The sequence below is a fragment of the Pithys albifrons genome, chromosome 3 (genome assembly GCF_047495875.1).
Source record: "Pithys albifrons albifrons isolate INPA30051 chromosome 3, PitAlb_v1, whole genome shotgun sequence".
Lineage (NCBI taxonomy): Eukaryota > Metazoa > Chordata > Aves > Passeriformes > Thamnophilidae > Pithys > Pithys albifrons.
Window position 1 is genome coordinate 20441017 of NC_092460.1, and position 20442 is coordinate 20461458.

Here is a 20442-nt window from a genome sequence, read left to right on the forward strand (position 1 = left end):
TCCAGGTCTCAAACAAAAGCATTTAATCACAAATTATTTACCTGATGAGGAACAAGTCCAAGAGAAGTAGGGGGCTCATTCATTCTATCATCACTGCTGCTGGCCACAGCATAACCACTGCCAAAAAACCAAGCAGGAAAATTAGAACAAGACAGCACACTCAGAGTCAAAATTTCCAGTAAGCTTCGAGGCATTTTGTTACAGCTTATGGTTTAGAATCTGGAAAGGAACCTATCTGGAAAGTCTGTTTCAGAATAACTAAGATTCACTGTGGGGATATAAATCAGTCTGAGACTTGTAACATGCTCATGTCCAACTCCTAAGCCACTTTTTCTTTCACAGATTTTAAAGACAGAAAAAAACCCTAAATGTCAAGTTGCAGATTTTCAGAGTAATTTCTGTATTAAACCCGCCTAATTTTAAATAAGGTTTGCAGTATGTGGTTTATCTTGAAGCCCTTCATGTGACACAGACAGTTATGCTGTTCCCTACACTCACACCCTGTTCAACAAAGGAACGCCAAGATCCACTAACAGCAGTATTTTCTTCTTTTGAAATACTCTCTATACTTTTCTACCATTAAACTCAGAGAGAAAATAAAAAGAAAAACTTAAGATTTGACGGATCAGTTCTCTCAAACACTGTTAAGTTACACTAATATAGCAGATGTGATCTATATATTACATTAATTTACAGACAACAGTATACCTTACAGAACTACCCTACTTGGTGTGTACTTTCTTCCTCTCTCCAAAGATTATCTGAAATTTGTCTTATTTCTCAGAGAACACCAGTGCAGCAATGACTTACCCTTCTGGATGCTGTAAGACAGAAACCATTAACTCCACTGCCAGGGCTCCAGCTACCATGGCTAACCCAGGGCGACTGACCGTGCACTGCTGGTCCAGAGTCCGGTCCCTGGTGGACTACAAAGACAGACAACTCTAAAGGAAAGAAAAAAAGTAACTCAAAAGTAACTGTCTGCCCTGCAACACAAAACATCCTTAGTTCTGTGCAATTAATTTCTTTGATCTTCCAAGTAAAAGATGAGCCATTTCTTAATCCTGTATACCTAAGCTTAAAATAAATCCCTTCATGAAACATCACTTAAAGGAAATAAAAAATTCAAGTAAAAACAAAAGAAACATGTAATCACCACTTGCATAAGGTTCTACTCACATCCCCTGGTGCCACAACATCATTGCAGAAGTAGCAGCCCAGTTTATAGCCAGGGATATTTGAGAAGAGTGATGATCCCAGAAGATCAGAAGAACCAGAGGCATTGCTGGAACATGAATCATCAGCTTCTTGCTGTTTTGGTTTCTTTAGGCCATGTCTCATAACAACAAAAGTGTCAAATCCCAAGGCAGCATTGATGACCAACTGTGAACAAAAAAGGCAGAACAAGAGATTTTAAGTAAGCCAAAAGGGGAGAGGGAAAAAAAGGCCTCCAGGTTTTTATTCACTGTAAATGCCAAAAAAACCCACATGCTGTAGATGGATGAACTGCCCATTAACTGCATGTCTAACACCCTTGTCATAAACACTTTCAGAAAAGTGCAGAATTCCTGTTATCAAGCACTTAGAAGAAACAAAACCAAAATACAAGTCTGCTTCAAAAAACCACAAACCTGTGCCTTTTACAGTGTCTTTCAGGGAAATCTCATACAAATTAACGATTCCCTCTAGCTGCTTGACAAACCTATGCACACTCGCTGACAAAAAAAAGCAACAGGCACTTCAAGCAGTGGAACACCATCTGTTAACCAGAAAAAATTCTGCTCAGTAAGGAAAGCAATTCATGATTACTTCTGGCCTTCATATGCATCTGCTTAGTCACATGGGGAGCAGGAGCAGCTGTGGTACAGCTACACATCATCATTTCCCCCTTTCTCTCCAGTCTGTGGCAAGCGTTAGACGAATCTGAAGCTCTGTGTGTTATGAGCATAACATCAATACAGTAATGACTGTAGCCAGTAAAATCTAAAGGAAGATTCTACACTGCTTCACATGCAGATACTTTAGGCAGAAATTCTAATGCAGCACTTTGTAGATTTTCATTCCTATAGCCAGGAATTATTAAAAGAGGGAGTCTGAGGGAAGCAAGCAAGAATTAGCCATCTTAACTAGCAAGCTTGTGAGTTGCATCATCATTCTCAGCATTTCAAGTAACTTCTGGATATTCTCTTTCAACCTTGTAGCAGTTTATTCTGCCCTCAGTCCTCAAGCAGAACCATGCTGTTGAAGGTCTACAGCAATTAAAAGACTGCATCTTCTCACTATATCTACCTGTAAAGCCAGAATATGATATTCCACCTTCAAAATACCAGTAACATGGCATGGCTGGTATTACCAGAAACTACTGGCATTGCAGAACACTTCCCACTGCAATAAACTTTCTCTCTTGTCAGTTCACTGGCTAGCAACTATTTCAATCTAACTGATTGACCCTTAATGAAAGACCCAGAATCATCTCGTTTTGATAAAGAGACAATAGAAGTGTGTCTCTTGGCATGCAATAATAAAAAAACAAACAAGCAAACCAGTGCTGAGGAGGAACAGAGGTAACATCTGCCATGAGGATTTAACACTTGCAGGGTCTGAGATGCTTGTTTTGGGGGGAGGACTGAAGGAATAACAAAGATCATCATGGCATTATTATATGGGAAAAACAACTCGTTCTTCTACCCATGTACCTGTTTTCATGCACTTTACACACATTCTCGCTCACTTTGGCCTTTATATTCCATGTGTCTGTTTTGAGACCTTGGGGAGCCAAGTGCAGCAATATTTCAGATTTGCAGTCATCACACAAAATCACATTTGAAACAGAGCTCTCATTAAATGCGTGTCAGCATCAAGTACTGAGCTTTTTGATTTGGACACCCTGAGATTTCACTGCTCTGCTTATTCAGTGACAGGGAATTCCATCTCCTCATATCAAAATGGTCTTGTCAAATCAACTAACTGTGGTGCAGACACACTGTGCCACTGAATAACAGAGAAGTGTCAAAGAAACTTAAAATTTGTCATCAAAATATAACTTGAATGCTGCAAGGCAAATGTAGAGGGGCACTGTAAGCCAAGCAAATGTGGGGATGAGGTTTTAGAGATCATTCAAACAACCCTACCCTGACTGAACCAGACAGGTTGCATATAAAATATGCATATAAAATTGCATATATTTCTTACAATTACCAACCACCATACAAATGGAAGAGTAGGCTGGCATTTCCCAGTTCAGCACCCAGCTTTGCAAACTTACTCTGTTTTAAACAGCTAAAATATTGCTGAGAGACCACAGGGGCAAACTGCAGAGAGGACAGGAGGATTAAGGAGGAACTGGTTATCAAGTTACACACACACCTGCAGTTATACTTCAGTGAAGTCTAAACTAAAGAGACACACTGATCTTTTCACTGGCATTGTAATTCACTGGCAAAGGGACGTTTATTTCAGCTACGAAGACATACAAGCCTATTGTTCAGGATGGGAAATCTATAAGACAGAAACCAAAGAAGAGGAGCAGAGAGAAAAGGCAAGGCAAGGCAAAAGGCAAGGCAAAAGGCAAGGCAAAAAGGGAGGGAAGGCAAAAAGGGAGGGAAGGCAAAAAGGGAGGGAAGGCAAAAAGGGAGGGAAGGCAAAAAGGGAGGGAAGGCAAAAAGGGAGGGAAGGCAAAAAGGGAGGGAAGGCAAAAAGGGAGGGAAGGCAAAAAGGGAAGGCAATGGAAAGGGAAAGGGAAAGGGAAATGGTACAATACCTTTCTCTTGCTGGCTGCAATGACAGCAGGAAGCCATCGACTCTCTCTAGTGTCCATTAGTAGGAATACAACATCATGAGCATCAATAAGCTCTTCAAGTTTAGCCACATCCTTCTGAGCCTGCGCCATTGTTACCTCAGAAAAATTCACTGGGTGGCCTGGCATAGGGATGCTCATGTTATAGCCCTCTGAGCTCTACATGGAGGCAGACAGAAAACAACAGATTAAAAATATAACCTTGTGACAGAATAAAATTATTGTAAAATTCAGTACAAAAATGTGGAGTACAAATTTGATTACTCTTTGACAGAATGGCAACTTTCTTCTTGCCACCTGTCTGCCAGTGCAGTGCACTCAAGTACAGTGCTAAAGTTTTGAGTCTCACCTCGTGGATTTATCCAGAACAGAACAGCTCAGTGCAAACACACCAGTTTGGGTCACAAGCACAGACCAACCCTGTTAAGGTGGTTCAGAAAGTCCTATCAGGCCTAGCAAATCACTACAAGGAGATATGTGAATTGCTCCTAATTCCAGAAGTTAGAAACATCACTACAAAGGCAAGAAGTCACATTTACATATGATTATGATCAGGCTATTAAACATGTATAAAACCTTTGCTCTGCATTCTCTCTGCAGTCATGTCACACATGATGTTAACAGGATGTAGTTCATATTTCTGATATTGAATATTGACTTAGTTACAGTAAGCCACATGAAGTATCACACATCCTGCTCTTTAAATTCCCTAGTCTCAAATTATTTTCCCATAATTCAACCAGCCATACGTGAACTTGAAATAGAAGAAAAGCACTCTGGAGACTTGTTGCTGCAGAGCTTGGCTGCCTGAAGACCTGTACTGTGCAGATGCTGAAAAGAGCATATTCCTGTTCCAACCCCCTATTTGGGCAAGGCATACTGAGCAGAAAATGTTGAGCCAAATAAGAATATACACAATGCAGATACAATGCAAACAATTAACTCACTCATTTGGAAATACATTAACACAATCTGTCAGCCATCTGCTGTAAGAGGAGAATGGATCTTCATATATGTTACAGAAGCATCAGCTTTGCCAAAGCCTTTCTGCCTGTCACTGTGTTCTATCTAAGCAACTAACACTTTAAAAGCCAAAATTTAGAAGCTGAATGAACCAAAGATAAAATTACATATGAAGAGAGGAAAGGAAGGTTGGTGGAATGTGCTTTTTGTATAGACGGACTGCAAGCACAACTCATAAATCCAGGTGAGCCAAATAAGCAGAAGGGTGAATGTACATTCTAAACATCACAAATATCCCTGAGGATAAAAAGAATCAGGCACATACAGCAGCTTGGGGAAATTAATTCAGTAATATCTGCACTGACCACACCAAAGGATATACCTTTTTTTTTCCCCTCACTGCCACCCCCAAGGGTAGGATGAAGAGCCCACAGTGACCCAGCAAGACACCACCGAGGCAGCGCCCGTTTCCCAGTGAGGACAGCTCTGTATCACCAGCACAAGCACTGGGTAATTACTGGAGGAGGTTCTACCTTCAGTGTCCTTATGCTCTCAAAAAGCTGTGGCAGGAACCAAATAATGCATTTATGGATAACTCATTAAGCTGCACTGCACACAAGTGCTCATTTATAAGATAAGCATAACTGACACTGCTGGGGACTCAGGAGGTCGATTTTTGTTCAGTAAAACTAACATGAACAAGTAAACAAGTTGAACCTCAGCTGCATGGAAGAATGGTAACAAGGTTTGCAAAATACTAAAATCTTACCAGAATTCAGAAAAAAAACATCCTGTGACTGTAGCTGTAGGAATAGAGACAAGTCCAGCAGCTTCAATAGTTTCAACTGTCCCTCAGAAAGACACCTGTCACTAGCAGAAGTGGCTGAGGCTTTCTTCTGTAGCCAAATGCTGGCAAGAAGAGCTCAAAGAGTAGCCTGGGATGGCACATGAGTATTACTTTAAAGAGTAAATGTGCATATTTACATTTGCATAGTTCTTACTCATTCCACAGAATTCCAAAATCCCAGGAGTCTTTACATGACAGAAAGAATTTTCCTTGACTGCTCACAAAAAGGCTTAGATTTTAAGACCAGAACCTTCACGCTAACAAAAGTTCTAAAATTGCTCCAAATTATCAAAAAAACTTACCATCCCATAAAGTATTAGAATCACACACAACCCCTTCTTTTAGAAGTATGTTGACATGTGCAAACCCATGAAAGACAATCTACTTCTCAACACTCTCACTGACAACTGACCAAAGCTGTGCTTGAGGCTCTAGTTGCTTTTGGGTTTTTTGTGTTTCTTTCTGAAGCAAACAGGCAAAATGTTGCCATTTGTGGTGCTACCACAACCCTCTCTCTCATTTTTATTCACATTTCTGCTAACTTTCTGCATTTTGGTTAAGCCATGGCTCTGATCACTTAGGACATAGCTGCGTTCAGCACATGAAACTGGAACAGAAGTGTGTAGGTACTCAGAATATTAAGAAATCGTGTGCTGGCATCATTAAAATGTTTTATGAGAAGTATCTACATAAAGTTGACCCCCATGCAATATAGAATAAAGCATCATAAGATGGAAAATACATTGGAGTTCTATGCCTGAATAGTTCAGGAAATTATAAGAGTGGTAAGAAAGTGGAATTCCACAGAACAGCTGCATGAACGACTTTGTGCATTACCTACTTGCTAAGAAAAGCTGTAAATCCATAAATGCTGCTATTTCCAAGGCCTCTCTTATTTTTTATAGTAAAACTCTAAGTTAGAGCTAATGATAATCTCAGAAGTGGAACAAAACAAAGCTCCTTGCCATAGCATTCCTTCTTGTTTCACCTGCAATGATGAGGTGGTTACTCTTTCAACTAGAAAGAATGTAAAATTAAAAAATAAAGCCAAATTCACAGAGAGGAGTTGAGTAGTTCAAAGTCAACCAGGAGAAACTGCATTTTATGTGCAAAATATTACTCACAATTAAATCACAGGAAGCAAATTAGACTGCAAGGGAATTGCACAGAAGTGCAAACCCAGGTTTTCAGAAACAACAGGGAATGCATAACACCAATGGGGATACTGTGCTAGGAACATAGTGGTAGGTGCAGAATATTTGAGGTGCACAGCAGAGTTAAAAATCATCACATACAGTACAGATACATGCATTGTATATGCTGATACCAAACAGGAAAACTATTTAACTTTCCTGTGTATAGCAAATATATACATACATACATTATTGACACAGGCTCACTAAGCATTGTTATTGGCTCCCCTTTATTACTAGAAGCTCTTCTCCAGGTTACATTCAACCTTTTTTTTTCCTTTTTATTTTTTCCAAGCCTCATCACAATCTCAAGATTCCACAGTACAGTCTGATCTTTTGCTTTCTTGGTCATTTCTAACAAGAAAACTCATAACTGTACCAGTCAGGATTCTACTATTTCCTCTAATTAAGCTACGAATTCTTTCTTAATATTCCTGTTTTTAATTTCCCAAGTGTAAAAAGTAAGAGATCATGTGACACATGCCCTAGAGAGCATTTGGTGCTCTATGTGACACTGCACAGATGCTTTTTTTTCTGCACTTGACTATTTAATATTTCTATAACTAAATGAGGATCACCAAGTAACAGTAACACTGTAATGCAGCAAAGTTAAATAAAGTCTTGGAAGTTTCAGAGAGTTTCATCTGATTTACTTACCGAAAAGTTTTGAAAGTGAAATGTTCAGAATTTTTTCATACTGGGGATCACTGTTTGATACTCAAATATTCATTGAATTACTACTTAGTAGCAATACTCACTTCATAAATGATAATAACAGGATCAAAACAGGCAGAAGAATAAAAGCACAGGGCGCTCCTTAGCTGAAACCAGATCACTATAAAATGGTTTAGAAATTATCTCTAAAGTTGTTCACAACACTGAGCATCAGTGACATAATCGGTATTTCCCTCTTCATAACTCCTAACATTATGACCAGCAGCATAAATCAGGAGCAGTTTAAGTACAGAACTGCATAGTGAGAGTCCTTACCACATTGAGATGCTGTTTGCCAGCAGAGCTCTGGTAACTGTAGCTACAAAATCTGAGGCAGTCTCAACTCGAAAACAAACACTGTTTTATCAACAGTTGAGTGGCTTTCATCACATGCCAAATGAGTCTAAAACCTTTTTGTTCATGATAAAGGAAGCTGAGAGTGTTTCTATTCTGAAAATTACAGGCCATACCAATTCTTCCCCAAATGAAGGCTGAAACCAAGAGAACAGCACTATTTTTAAGGGTTGTTTTTTAAATCTATTTTTTTCAGCACTGAAAATTAGGTGTTTCTGAACTTGTTCCCCCATAATGTTCATATGATGCACATCCCTTGAGTCAAAAAGGATAAAGGCTGCCATTGGTGAGGCTTTCATTATAAAGCTTCTAAAACAATATAAAAACTCACTCTTGTCTTTTGTTTCCTTTCAACTACTTCATTTTGATAGTATGTCACTACCAACAGCCTCCCAAAAAAGAGGAGTCCTTTGGCCACAGGCCAACAGTGATATCTTCTCTAGGCTGCTATCCACTGCTTCCCTTTTCTAGAAGTCAAATATTAACTTCTTTTAATGTAGAAAATCAAGTAAGTAAGACTACAAATTTTAGGTATAAAGCATAATAGGAAATCTCAATAATACGTTTATTATCAGATTCAGTACCTGCTCCTATAAATAAACAATTAATATGTCTGACCTCACATTTAGGAGCAGAGTGGGAAAACACAGCATTAAAAGCTGACATTACCAAAAGCTCCTTAGGACACACTAGACAGAAAAACATTTTGCTTCACCACCAAAGAGCTACAAGATAACTCAGATGGTGCTTAATTGTATTTCATTATTACAAATATTTGTCTCAACAAAGTTTAACAGGTATGGAGTACCTGAAGTAAAATGCCTGTAGGTTTGTCAGTAACCAGCATATCACCTGTGTCACATTTTCCCCTCTTCACAATAATGTTTCATTACTAGCACTTGCAATAGCAATTTAAAGTCCCTGGTTTTCTTCAAGGAATGTACCAACATGTTGTAAACACTGATCTTACCACTCCTGGGAAGATCTTCTGTAGCCTGTCTGCTGCTGCAAGTGCCTTGGGCTTCCCCCCACTCAGACAGTCCTCGAACTCGTAGAGCGGCTGCCGCACCGGGTTGGAGTAGGAGATCCTGGCATTGTCCACAAAGGTGATCTTCCTGACTCCCCAGCCCTAAACGAGGGAGGAGCTCAAAGAATGACAAGTATAATAGCCTTAAACAAAGAGTTTTGAGTTACTCCAGATACTCAACAGGAGTTTTATCCATTTCTTCTAGAAAGATCAAGCTACAAAAGCTTTTGAACCTCGTACTTGCACAGAAATCAACGAACAGAAAGTTTGGTCTGTCCAAATAAATCATTTAACAGTAATCCCTCAAAACCCTACTGGATTCAGTGGGATGTAGTGATCATCCCTGAAAGTAATTGCCAGCATAGTTAGTTATTTTAAGTGCTTTACTGTGAATTTGATTTTTATAGCTCATTAATTTGTTTCAGAATTTCTTGTTCAATTTGTTTTAATGTAAATTCAAAACAAGTACTATTCAGCCAAGGTTCTCTGACTTTCTGCTATTCTACTATTAGCAGAACCTCTTGACTACAGATCTTACCTCTTCCCTGCAATTTATAGTATCAACTTATATGAATTATGTGTATTCTAATGCACAGGAATACAACTTTTCTCTTATGTGTCATGGTAGCTGGACAAAAAAAAAGAAATATAGAATTTATAAGAAACAGTAGATTATTTTAAAGATTAACTCAGGACTTACCATCAAGGTCCTTGCAACACTACAACCCAATGTACCAGCTCCTAGCAGCAGACACTTGGCAGACACAATGTTTTCCAAATCCAGAGTAGGCACCAACCGCCAGCACATCAGCTTCAAATTAAGATCCACAGATGACTCTGCTAACCTAGACCATGACACAGACAGCAACACACTTCTGAATGCTCTTGTGTTTCTCCAACAAAGCAATTACTTGTTTTTCAACTGCAGAAGTTCAATATTTATTTTTTTAAAGGAAAGAATTCAGTGATTTAACACACAGGTAATATGATAAAGTTTCCAATGCATATTTCCACCTAATAATAAGGTGCATGGCAAGGACACTTGAAAACAATTTTTATGCTCCTTGTTCACACCCATGACACATGCAAAACACACAGGGAGAAGATGTCAAAAATCATTCTAAATAAATATACACAGTTCCTGATATTCAATTTCATTGGAACCTCCTACTGTAACCAACATGTTGGCCCAATAACATTCTTAGAAAAGTTGTGACTGCACTGCTTAAAAACAGAGGACTAAATCACTACTGAAGCAACAGTAGAAAGATAGTGGAAGTTTAAAAGAAATAGCTTGAAGATATTTGAAGAGATGCTTATTAACCAGGAAATTTTGCCAGGAAAGTGTTCTCTTTCAAACGCTTCCACATATTGGGAAGGTGTCAGCTGGCCACTCCAGACTTGCTGCAAAAATCTATTGCAGCCACAGACTTCCTTTGGAATTGGAACAGGTCTCTAACAGCTTATGAGAAAGGTAACAATCCAAAATTACAATTTTAGTAACAAAATCCAGGCAAGCATGAAAATAAAAAGTGTCTCAGCCAAGATTCCTGTTAATGAACTTATGTTTCTTTTTTAAACTGATTTCCTGCATCCAGTTACACCTGCTCTTAACATGAAATACTACACTCATCCCCTAAATAATCTGGTCAACTCTTTGTGAAAGTTTCAGAAATAAAATGAGGAAGGACAGCCATGTTCAAGCTAGTGTCATATTTTTATATTCATCAGAACACAGGCTGTTAAAACTCACCAATCAGGTCATCACAGAGCTCAGATTCCTGAAAATTTTATACATCATATAAAAATTTTTGGACTATCTGCTAAATTATTTGTTCAACAAGGATTTAAGATGACAACCGTCAAGGCTGGCACATTACCAACATCCTCTGTGGAAATCACCAGAAGGGAGCATGCATAAAAATAAAGAAGTTAAGTTACATTCACCTAAAGAATTAAGAGCCCTGAGATAAATTTTCTCGAATGTCTATGAACATACTGAGAACTGACACAACTGCAAGACAAAAATTACTTTGCTTGATGGGTAAAATGTTAACCTGAACCATGAGATCAACACACTCCTACAGCGTTTCCAAGAGCCTGGAACAGATGGAATTAGTAAAAGCACATGAGTCTGTAACAGTCTCTGCAACTTGACTCTTCAATCCTTCATGTGCAGAATTATAAAAATTACTAAAGTCATGTTTGCTGAGCTCCTTCCTGTCACACTTCAGCAATGCCCAAAGGCTGAACTTTTGTCCATGCTTATTAGCACCCTGAAGGTTATAGAATTCAATGAAAACCACAGGTCTGTAACACCATGGCTTATGTTCCACTCAGTTCTAAATACAACCCACTTGAAACTTTAAGCTAAAATTAAAAAAGGCAAAAATTTCTGCTACAGGTGGTGCACTGCCCTATTAAGATCCTTACCTCCAAAAGGACTGTCCAAACAATACATATAAACATATATATATAGATGTTACTGTACATTTTTACCTAAGAGACGGATACTCCTCACATTTCACACTTCAACTTGTTGTGGATTGAGCCCAAGTAAAGAAAAGTATAAGAATTTAAAAGATAATAAACACACCTTTTTGGATCCATGCATTCACTGAGATTCACCATCCTTGGCCCCATGCCTCCTTTCTGGTTTTTCTCCCACCCAACAGCTTTTGGGCAATCTGTTTGACGCATCAAAATTTAAAAAAAAATTAAAAAAAAATGAAAGAAATGAAAACCTTAACATCACAGGATAGAAAAAAGAAATTTTGTTGGATTCAATATTGTTGGAAAAACATTAATTCTAAATTTGTAAGTAAATAATCTGTATCTTAACATCTTAGTTCATATTGCTACACAAACACTGCTGATTTACATCAACTGAAAGCCTTAATTCTTGGAGAAATGCTGTGTTTACAGGTATCTCTTGTGCTGCTCTTGACTGTTCAGCTTCCTTCAAACCTAGGAGAGATGGCATCATTCCCCACCAAGCCCACAGATCTTCAGTGTCAAGCTCAGCAAATTCATAAATCAGAACACAGTAAATTTTGCCAAGTTCAATCATTGCTTCATGTTCCCCAGACTCCATCTGTGAATTCAGTGGAAAATTAAATATCCTAAGTATATATAATTAAACAATCTGCAATAATGATATATAAAGCATTTAGAACTTTCTGGATGAGGGACAGAAATGTTGTGATACTGTCCTGTAAATCTGAAATTATGCCCTAGCATTACAAATTTATTGCTTTAAAATACATCCGGATATGTCACTATGGAATTGAAGAAACAATTTCACTCTGCTCCAGCCTTTTACCATTTCAGCAGTTTACAGAAAGTCTGCATCACATAAATTAACTATTATATGAACTTGTTCTACCTGAGGGACTGTGTACAAATTTAACAAGAAAAGAACTAATTGCCTGGGGTTTTTTAAATTAGAAACACAATTTAATGAGGAAAAAAATTAAAGAGAACATGATGTTTTCTTTCTTTGTTGAAGAAGGAACCCTTTCCTTTATAGGCATTTAACAGAAACTCAAACAATTTAAAATCCCTTTGGAATAACTTAGCATAAGCAACGACTTAGTATATTAATTTATTTTCCATCTCTGCACCGATTGAGAAGGGAGGAAAAAATATGGGGAAGAACCTTTTTTCAATGGATTACCTGGGCCAAGGGATGTCTCCGGAAGTTTTATTTCAAAGATAATGCTGTGAGTTATGTCCCTCACCCCCTGCATGGTCCTGTCTCTGAAGCAGAGCACTTCAACTGTCTGGAGAATGTTGCCCCTGCCATTAAAAAAAAAAAACATTCATAGAGACAGACATGCAATTTCTTTCGTAGGAGAGGGACTTCTTTCAAACACCACTTCACATGGGTTTAGTCCCTTGTAGATTCTAAGTCTTTTTTCAGGTATACAAAAAGAGTAGAAATAGAAACAACTTGTTGGGCTATAAAAGTAACTCCTTTGCTGTGAAGAGCCTCATGTGATGGCACTGTCAGCCTGTGCTCTGCCATTCCCACTGAGCTGCTGCACAAACCGCAGGCAGGAGGAATGAGCAAGGAACGCCCAAGCATGGCAGGAGACAGGACGGGCTCTGCTGTGGCACAGCAAGATCCTCTGAGTTCTCCATGCTATCGTTTTTCCTCCTTATGATTCAAACCCCCAAATCAAACAATTAGAACTTTAGTGCCTAAACCCCTTTGAATCTCAAGAATGTTCTTACACATCCTGGTACACCCAACTGAGCATTTCTACTCCTGAGTGCTTTGGAATAAAATGTGACAGCCAAAACTAGGGAAGTGCCACCTAATTACAGTTTTGGTACAGCAGCACAAATTTATTTGATACTTTAAAAGATACTTCTTTTCCAACAGCAATACCCAAATTTTTTCAAAAATGAGTTTAAATGACACTTCTGTTCCCAAAAAACCAGAGCGTGAAACTGCCCTTTCTTCCCACCTTCTGCCCAACAAAAACGTTCAAGATCGCACACTACAAGAAAACCAAAGAATATCTGATTTTTAAAATTTAGGTCTACTAATACTTGACACTAATTAATTATATAAATTCGTAGAATGCTTTAAACAAGATTAGAAGCAGCTAGAGGGAATTGTCAGGGTCTGAAGCATCTATTTCCAGGTACATACACTCATGTGAGGATTAGGATTAACAGGAATTTGTGACTGAGAGAAGTAAAAACCAGAATAAAAAATAAAATAAGAATCACTTAGGGTGAGTCCCATCAAGGGTAAAAGCCAAATCTCAGGTGGGGCATATAAGTAAAGTGCCATGGGGAGAAAAATGCCTAATTTGATATCAACCAAAAAAAAAGCTTTGTGAGAAAGAATAAAATAGATACCAAGTGTGGGCTGCCAGGATCAGGAAATTTCTCAGTGGCCATCCTGGATAGTGGGATAAATTACATGGATCATAAACTCCAACTGTAACCTGCAAATAAAAGTGCTCTGCATGAGAAGTCATCTATTCATACTAATATTCAGTTCTCAGTAAGAGTTATCTGGTATTTTAATGTAAAAATTACAGACAGAGAATTCACATTTTGAATATTTACACAGATATTTACATATTTTCTATTTACATAATGTAAACACACATATTTGCATATTTGCAGATATTTAATACATGGTTACACCACATTTCAGTCAAGTCACAGCTTTGGCATTTATTCAGTTTGGCCTCTTTATGGACATTCAATGTTCACTTCAGTAAATGCACCTTCATTACTCTCCTTGAAAACACCACCATGAGCAAAGCCCATCAACTGAGGCCTTGCCTTCAAATCAAAACTCTGTACTGATTTTGGAATGACCAAAAAGTGAAGTGACACAGACCATCAAGACAACAAATCAAAGGAAAATCAGGATAATAATCCCTTGTAAAGCCAACCTTCAGGACAGTACCACTGTGCCCAGCTCAGTATTACAGACAATTTTCAAACTATTTGAATATTAAACATTTGCAGTTTATAAAAAGATGTTACATTCTCATTACCTTTCCCCCGTGGTCTTGAAAGAAACCATCCCACTTTTTCAACAGAGATACCACAACAGAATTATCCTGATACTTGATTAAAAAATAAGGCAGGGCTGTAACCCCCTCCTGCTGGCAAAGTTCATCATATGCTTTCTGAAGTGCTTGAATCTAAAAGCAAAAACACAACTGTAACAAACAGCTTTAACCACAGCAAGAGAGAAAAAACTAAGTTGCTCAAACAGCATTTGTCAATGTAAATTTAAACAGAAGCATTATTATTGCCACAAATAGATCTACCAGTAAGAATTAAAGATTGTAAGAAAGCAAATCTATCCCCTTATTATTAGGAAAAAAATAATCTTACTTAATTTATTTCATTGGATGCATTTTCAGTGTTTAATTAAAACAATCTCTTTGGATCATGACTCTTGGGTATTTTTACACCATTTGCCACTACAGAAGTAAAAGGGTCTTCTGAGAAAGAAAATAAGCATTTTTCACTGAAAAAAACCAGAACTGTTTCTCACTGATTACTATTCCATTAAAAAGTCATTCAAGGCTTCTGTCAAAGCAAAAAGGCACATGTGGGCAAGTTCATTTTTTTGGTCCTTTTACACTGTAGTATGAAAGAAACTCAAAAATTGTTACCTTTTCTCCTTAAAAAAAAAATCTTCCCCATTACCTCCTTTTCCTTGTCCAATCATGTATTGTATTAACAATTTTCTAATTTTAATGACTTGGCTCTCCCAGGAGATGCCCTTTTAAAAACGTTTCTTTTATAATGAGTTTCAAAGACATAGATACATATTTATTGAACTGTATATAAAAACCCCCTGCCACTTCAAGAAGTGCTTGCCACATCATTTGCTTCATTGCCTGCATCATTATTGCCTCATTTAAATGAATAAAGGTGAAGGAATGCTAAGCTGAGAAATCTTATACAGTAACAAAAACAGAGGTAAACAAAAAACCCACATGGAAATTAAAAAAGTGAAGATTTTAAAAGAAAGTAGATTCTCAAATTAATTCGGTATGCACTAACAAAACATTCTGAGTTTTGTAGCTCACAAAAATTCTTAGTACTACAGACTTAATAACATTATTTTGAATACCTGATTTGATGAGAACCTCTCACCAAGAGACGCTGGTTTCTGAATTATATGTATTCCATCAGGGAAGCAGAGAGCAGGGTAACAAAACCAGTAATAGAAGTGATACTTTTTTAAATCCTAGGGGAAAAAACTGCAAAATTAGATAATAAAGACATACATCAAACTAAATGATGGTTTGGAATACCAATTATAGTTGATGGCTGATGATACTAATCATGGGAACCACAGTTCTCTTTACCTCACGAGGCACTGTGTCATGATTTCAGAACACAATTAAAATAATAGACAACTTCCCTTCCCTGTAATATGTTTTTATTTCAGGTTTAAACAGATATGGGGTGCAATCCTTCAGCTTTTATTAACTGGAGCATTTATTAAAAAGTTTCAATTTGTTAAACATGAAACAGTGGGTCTACTTTTATTAAGATCTATAAAGCCATCAAGTACAGATTTGTAGAAAATATATGAAATAGCACCAGCATTTTTTAAAGAATACATCGAAAAATATTTGATAGCTCTACATCAGAGTGGTTTATTAGGTTTTTAAAAATGTTTTCAGATATTTTAAGGTGTTGATGCCGAAAGGGTTTTTGTTCTGATTTTCACATTTTGTAGATTTTAGGAACACAGTAGTTGTAGATTTTTAGAGAGTTAATATTTCTAACAGTTTAAGTTTAATGCCTTTCTATCACTACCCCTGCCCCAGAACAGGGAGCTCAAATTCCTTTAGTTAATTAATCTTGTTTAGACTCCTTTCCAAGGTAAAGAGCTGAAGGATATCAGAAGGCCCACAGAATGAAACATAAACATAGGTCAGAGTGACCCAAAAGCCAAAACTGGATGAACTCCAAGAGACCTTTGTGTGCCTGAAGAAGAAGAGTTGATGAAGACAGAGGGTCCTGACGACCCCAGACCCAATTCCAGGGGGTTGGACCAGGGGTGGGACTGGGGCTGGACTGAGAAATGTGTAAAGCAATGATTGGAGGGATCTTATTATAAAAGCCATGGAAACAAGAACTAAGACACATGCATGTCACCCTGTATTCCTGTGGGCTGTAGGCCCTGTGTTATTAAAGGACCTTTACTTTTTATCTTACCCTACACTAACGTGGCTCGAAGTCCTTTTTTGGGGGGAAGGGTCATTCACGGCATCAGTGTCTGAAAGTGATCCTGGTAACAAAGGTATGGTAACTGTAATACAGCATTTCACCTTAAAAGAAACCACTTCTTCTTCATTTCTACTACAATGCTCTAAATATAAGATACATAATTTCTACTCACTGCAAATGTCAGCAACAGAAACCTGTTCAAGAGCATGGGGTTTTCAAGAGCAGCTCCAGATTTTATTGATTCCCATATCTGTCATTGATTGTGGAGACAAGAAGAGAAAGGGCAGAAAAACAAAACACCAAGAGAGCATGAGAACAGCTGCAAAAGTCTTTAATTCTTCAAGCTACTTTTAAAGTCTGGAAATCAACAATTCCAGTAATAAACTGTGAACTTTTCCTAACTGATCTCATCCACACTTTCATTTGTGCTAACAGGATTTTAAAGGCAAGACACAGTGACAGAAAAAATCAATTTTGAGTGAAGATATGCATGAAAACTTTCCTACTCAATGTCAGCACACAGATAATCATTCTAATTAAAGGCATCAAGGACTGGTCAAAATGAAGTGTCTAAAAAGGTTGACTTAAGTTTGATTTTCACTTCTCATCAAGCCACGACATTAAATTTAGCTTGTTATAGTGCAAGCAGACCAGCCCCTTTGACAGCCACCTTTTTCTTGCTTTATTTCTTGCTGTTATGGATTTCCCATGTCTTTGTCACAGAATTATATTGCAGTAATCCAATGCTTAAACCAGGCACTTGCTGGTTTCTGGGTGTCAAGATAAATTGGCAGCTCCTGTTAAGCTTAAAATGCAACCCAGTAGAACAGTGAATCAAGTCCTTACAAGTGTAATTAGTTACTTCCCACTCTCTTGTAAAGAACAGTAGAAAGCAAACATCAAACTATTCCTACCAGAATAAGTTGGATGCTGAGGCTACTTAAATGGGTATCTCCAATATTTGGGGCAGAGGCTGTAAGGCTCTTCAACTGGCAGAAAGGATGTGGAAATAACTGGTGACTTGATTTTTAATCTTACCCCATTTGCTTCTTTTTCCAGAAGTGACTTCTTATCACAGGATTTGAAAGTCTCCAAAGTGTTGGTATTATACAATGTCCCCAGAGCAGGACAGCAACGTGCTGGTATCGGAGCGTGCCTGAAGGAGAGAAAGCAAGCCCTGGGAATGGATGTGCCTCCAACACCAGCAGAGGCAGCAGCAGGAGCCATCCTGTGGCAAAAGCTGGCCCTGAAATTATCAAGTGATGAGGCACAGTAACACAATCAACAACAGCTCTAATAAAAGCAATTTTTATCATCATAACGTTTACAGAACATGGATTGGATAATAATAACCAGTGCAAATACACCTCTCCATTACCACTTCAAAAACAGGTAAGGCATCTGTATTATAGCTAAGCAAGATGACACTAAATCATGGATTGGAGATGTAAAAATTCTGTTCAAATATAAGCTCTCTATGACAAATCTGATTTTCACGCAGAAAAAATAATTTAGATTAAACTTAGATGTCAGTATTGTACCCACAGAAAGAATTACTTTGTTAAAATTCCATGTTTAAAATACATCCCAAAGGAAGCCTAAAGCAGACAAAGATTAAGCAGAGAAACTGCTGTTTGCAAATACAGTACTTTTTTTTGAGCTAAAATAGGTGCAAACCTACAATATTCCCTTATTTATATATCTGATAAATTTCATTGAGTCCTTTTTAACATTGTTCTCCCCAACTGACCATTGCTAAAACCCAAATACAGTAAATGTTTAAATTACATCATAAACACATATGATGCAGTTTCAAAAAATTTCTAAAGCTAAAAGGGAGTTCTTCATGATCATCTAAATTGATACATAAAGTATAGAAAATTACTACAGTAGAGGGAATAATTAAACACCACATAAGTGAACCCTTCATCATTCTATTTTTGCCCTAACAGCTGGGAGCTCAAACACCATGGTACCATCCCTTTTTTCCTAACCTGAAATTCCTGTTCTCAATGGCACAGCTGCCTTCCAATGGCACTTGGCTGCATAAGCTTTCACTATTGTACCTCAAAGTTCTTACATAAGAATGCATGGAATAACATTTCTTTGGAAATTATCCCAATATGCACAAAGCCTCACCAAGCTCCTAACTCCCTGACCAAGCAAGGCCCAGAAAGTAAATTCTGTGATTTATAACTCTGTAATCCACCACTTTAAAACAAACAAGACACTAACTACAAAGACATCTGTTCTTATGTTAGTCATACTAATTTAGGCATTTGCTGGAAATTATAACCAAGTGATAAAAATATTTTCCCTCTCATCTCACTTTTGCTGTGTACACTGAGCAGCTTTGATTTACCTTTCCTTTGGGGTGAAGGCAAAAGTACAAAATTCCAGTTAGAAAAAGATTGCATTGTAACAGCAGGGATAGTAAAAACTATTTTGAGATCATGATGAATCCTCAGTAAATAAAGATCTAAGGAAAAAATTGAAATCAGATGACAGAAAGACTTCCTTACATAGAGAAACTGAAGAAATAGAAAAAATGGTATTTTAAAAACATATATACAAACAGTGAGTGAATTAGAGACTTACCAGCATATTTTAAACTTGGCTCTTCAGATGAAAAAACTACTTCAGACACAAGGAGTTAATGTTTGCAACTCAAAGCAGTCTCTCCACTTTTATAAAGTTCATGAGAATGTGATCTATCTCTGTGTTACTGTTATGCAAGCAAAGTGTCTTCACACAGGAATTAAGGTACTTACATATCAAAGGCACTAAACTCCAGAGTCAAGCGAGCTGGCAAACCCAAAGAATCACCTGGACAAAAAGCAGCAACATGCTTCTTTTAAACTCAAATACACAGATGAATTGCCTTTTTTTTGTTAACCTAAGTTATTAATTCCCACAGACACAAGAATTCACAGCTCATTCAGCCATATTTTCTACTGGTTCAGTCAAACACCTAAAACATGTTACATGAATACCCACGACTATGACAGGAGAAAGCAGGACAACTAAGGAAGATGTTTGGTTTCCACCTACCATTGTAGTAGTATCCCTTGATAACTTTGGGGGTCTCATCCAGTCTGTACTCATTGAGTTTCTTCTGGGTTAGTTCGTGCCAGAATCCTGCATCCAAGGCACTACTGAAGGGAGCAAACTGCAGCTTTGAGATTCCAGGATCTGCAGGATGGTGCAACTCACCACTGGCAGTGGCCATGACTTTAGCTGATGATCACTGTTAAAAAGAATTCTGTAAGAGCAGATATGCCTGATAAGTATGTATGCAATAGATCGTATCACTTATGACTACTCACAGTTACTTTCTAATACATTTTATTGGATTAAAGTGAAGAAGCCCTTTCATTATCTAAGATAAGCCTAAATGCCGCAAAATGAAAACTTCTTACACATTAAAAGATTTTAAAACATTACTTTCAAAACTCCTCACAAAGACTTGAACATAAGCTCATATTTCTTTATCACAACACATCCATCTACCAAGCCAGCAACTGCTATTTTCCATGTCCAGAAGGAAAGTCAACAGCTATTGATTCCAGTTTTGTTCCAGTGCTTATCAAATCAACCACCTGAACTCAAATGATCTTGAAGTGACTCCTTCAATTAAATATTTTTAAAAACTATTTTTTAGCTTGTATAATGCAATCCTATGCAATTGCCTTTTCTTACTGATCCTTCACAATAGCCCTGTTACCTTTACACGTGAACCAATACAGAAAGGTCAAGATAAGGTTCCTGACACAGGAGTGTTCTCTGACACCAACCTGAACTACAGTTTTTGCTGTGTTAA

At 37.6% G+C, this 20442-nt stretch overlaps 1 protein-coding gene across 2 annotated transcripts in view; it reads right to left on the reverse strand.

Moving 5' to 3' along the window:
* ATG7 (autophagy related 7) overlaps positions 1 to 20442 on the reverse strand; it is a 105927-nt gene that overhangs the window by 83005 nt on the left and 2480 nt on the right. The window contains exons 2-16 of one of the 2 annotated variants that reach the window (XM_071550908.1): positions 19674 to 19884; positions 19394 to 19448; positions 17661 to 17778; positions 16795 to 16872; positions 15514 to 15552; positions 14420 to 14569; positions 13767 to 13855; positions 12571 to 12692; positions 11491 to 11581; positions 9595 to 9739; positions 8838 to 8996; positions 3761 to 3955; positions 1180 to 1383; positions 811 to 926; positions 42 to 117 (exon numbers count right to left, since the gene is read on the reverse strand). In XM_071550908.1, the coding sequence (XP_071407009.1) occupies positions 42 to 117; positions 811 to 926; positions 1180 to 1383; positions 3761 to 3955; positions 8838 to 8996; positions 9595 to 9739; positions 11491 to 11581; positions 12571 to 12692; positions 13767 to 13855; positions 14420 to 14569; positions 15514 to 15552; positions 16795 to 16872; positions 17661 to 17778; positions 19394 to 19448; positions 19674 to 19851 (1815 nt within the window). In that variant the 5' untranslated portion in view covers positions 19852 to 19884. Of the gene's footprint in view, positions 1 to 41; positions 118 to 810; positions 927 to 1179; positions 1384 to 3760; positions 3956 to 8837; positions 8997 to 9594; positions 9740 to 11490; positions 11582 to 12570; positions 12693 to 13766; positions 13856 to 14419; positions 14570 to 15513; positions 15631 to 16794; positions 16873 to 17660; positions 17779 to 19393; positions 19449 to 19673; positions 19885 to 20442 lie in introns of both variants that reach the window. The other variant, XM_071550907.1, reaches the window with a different exon arrangement.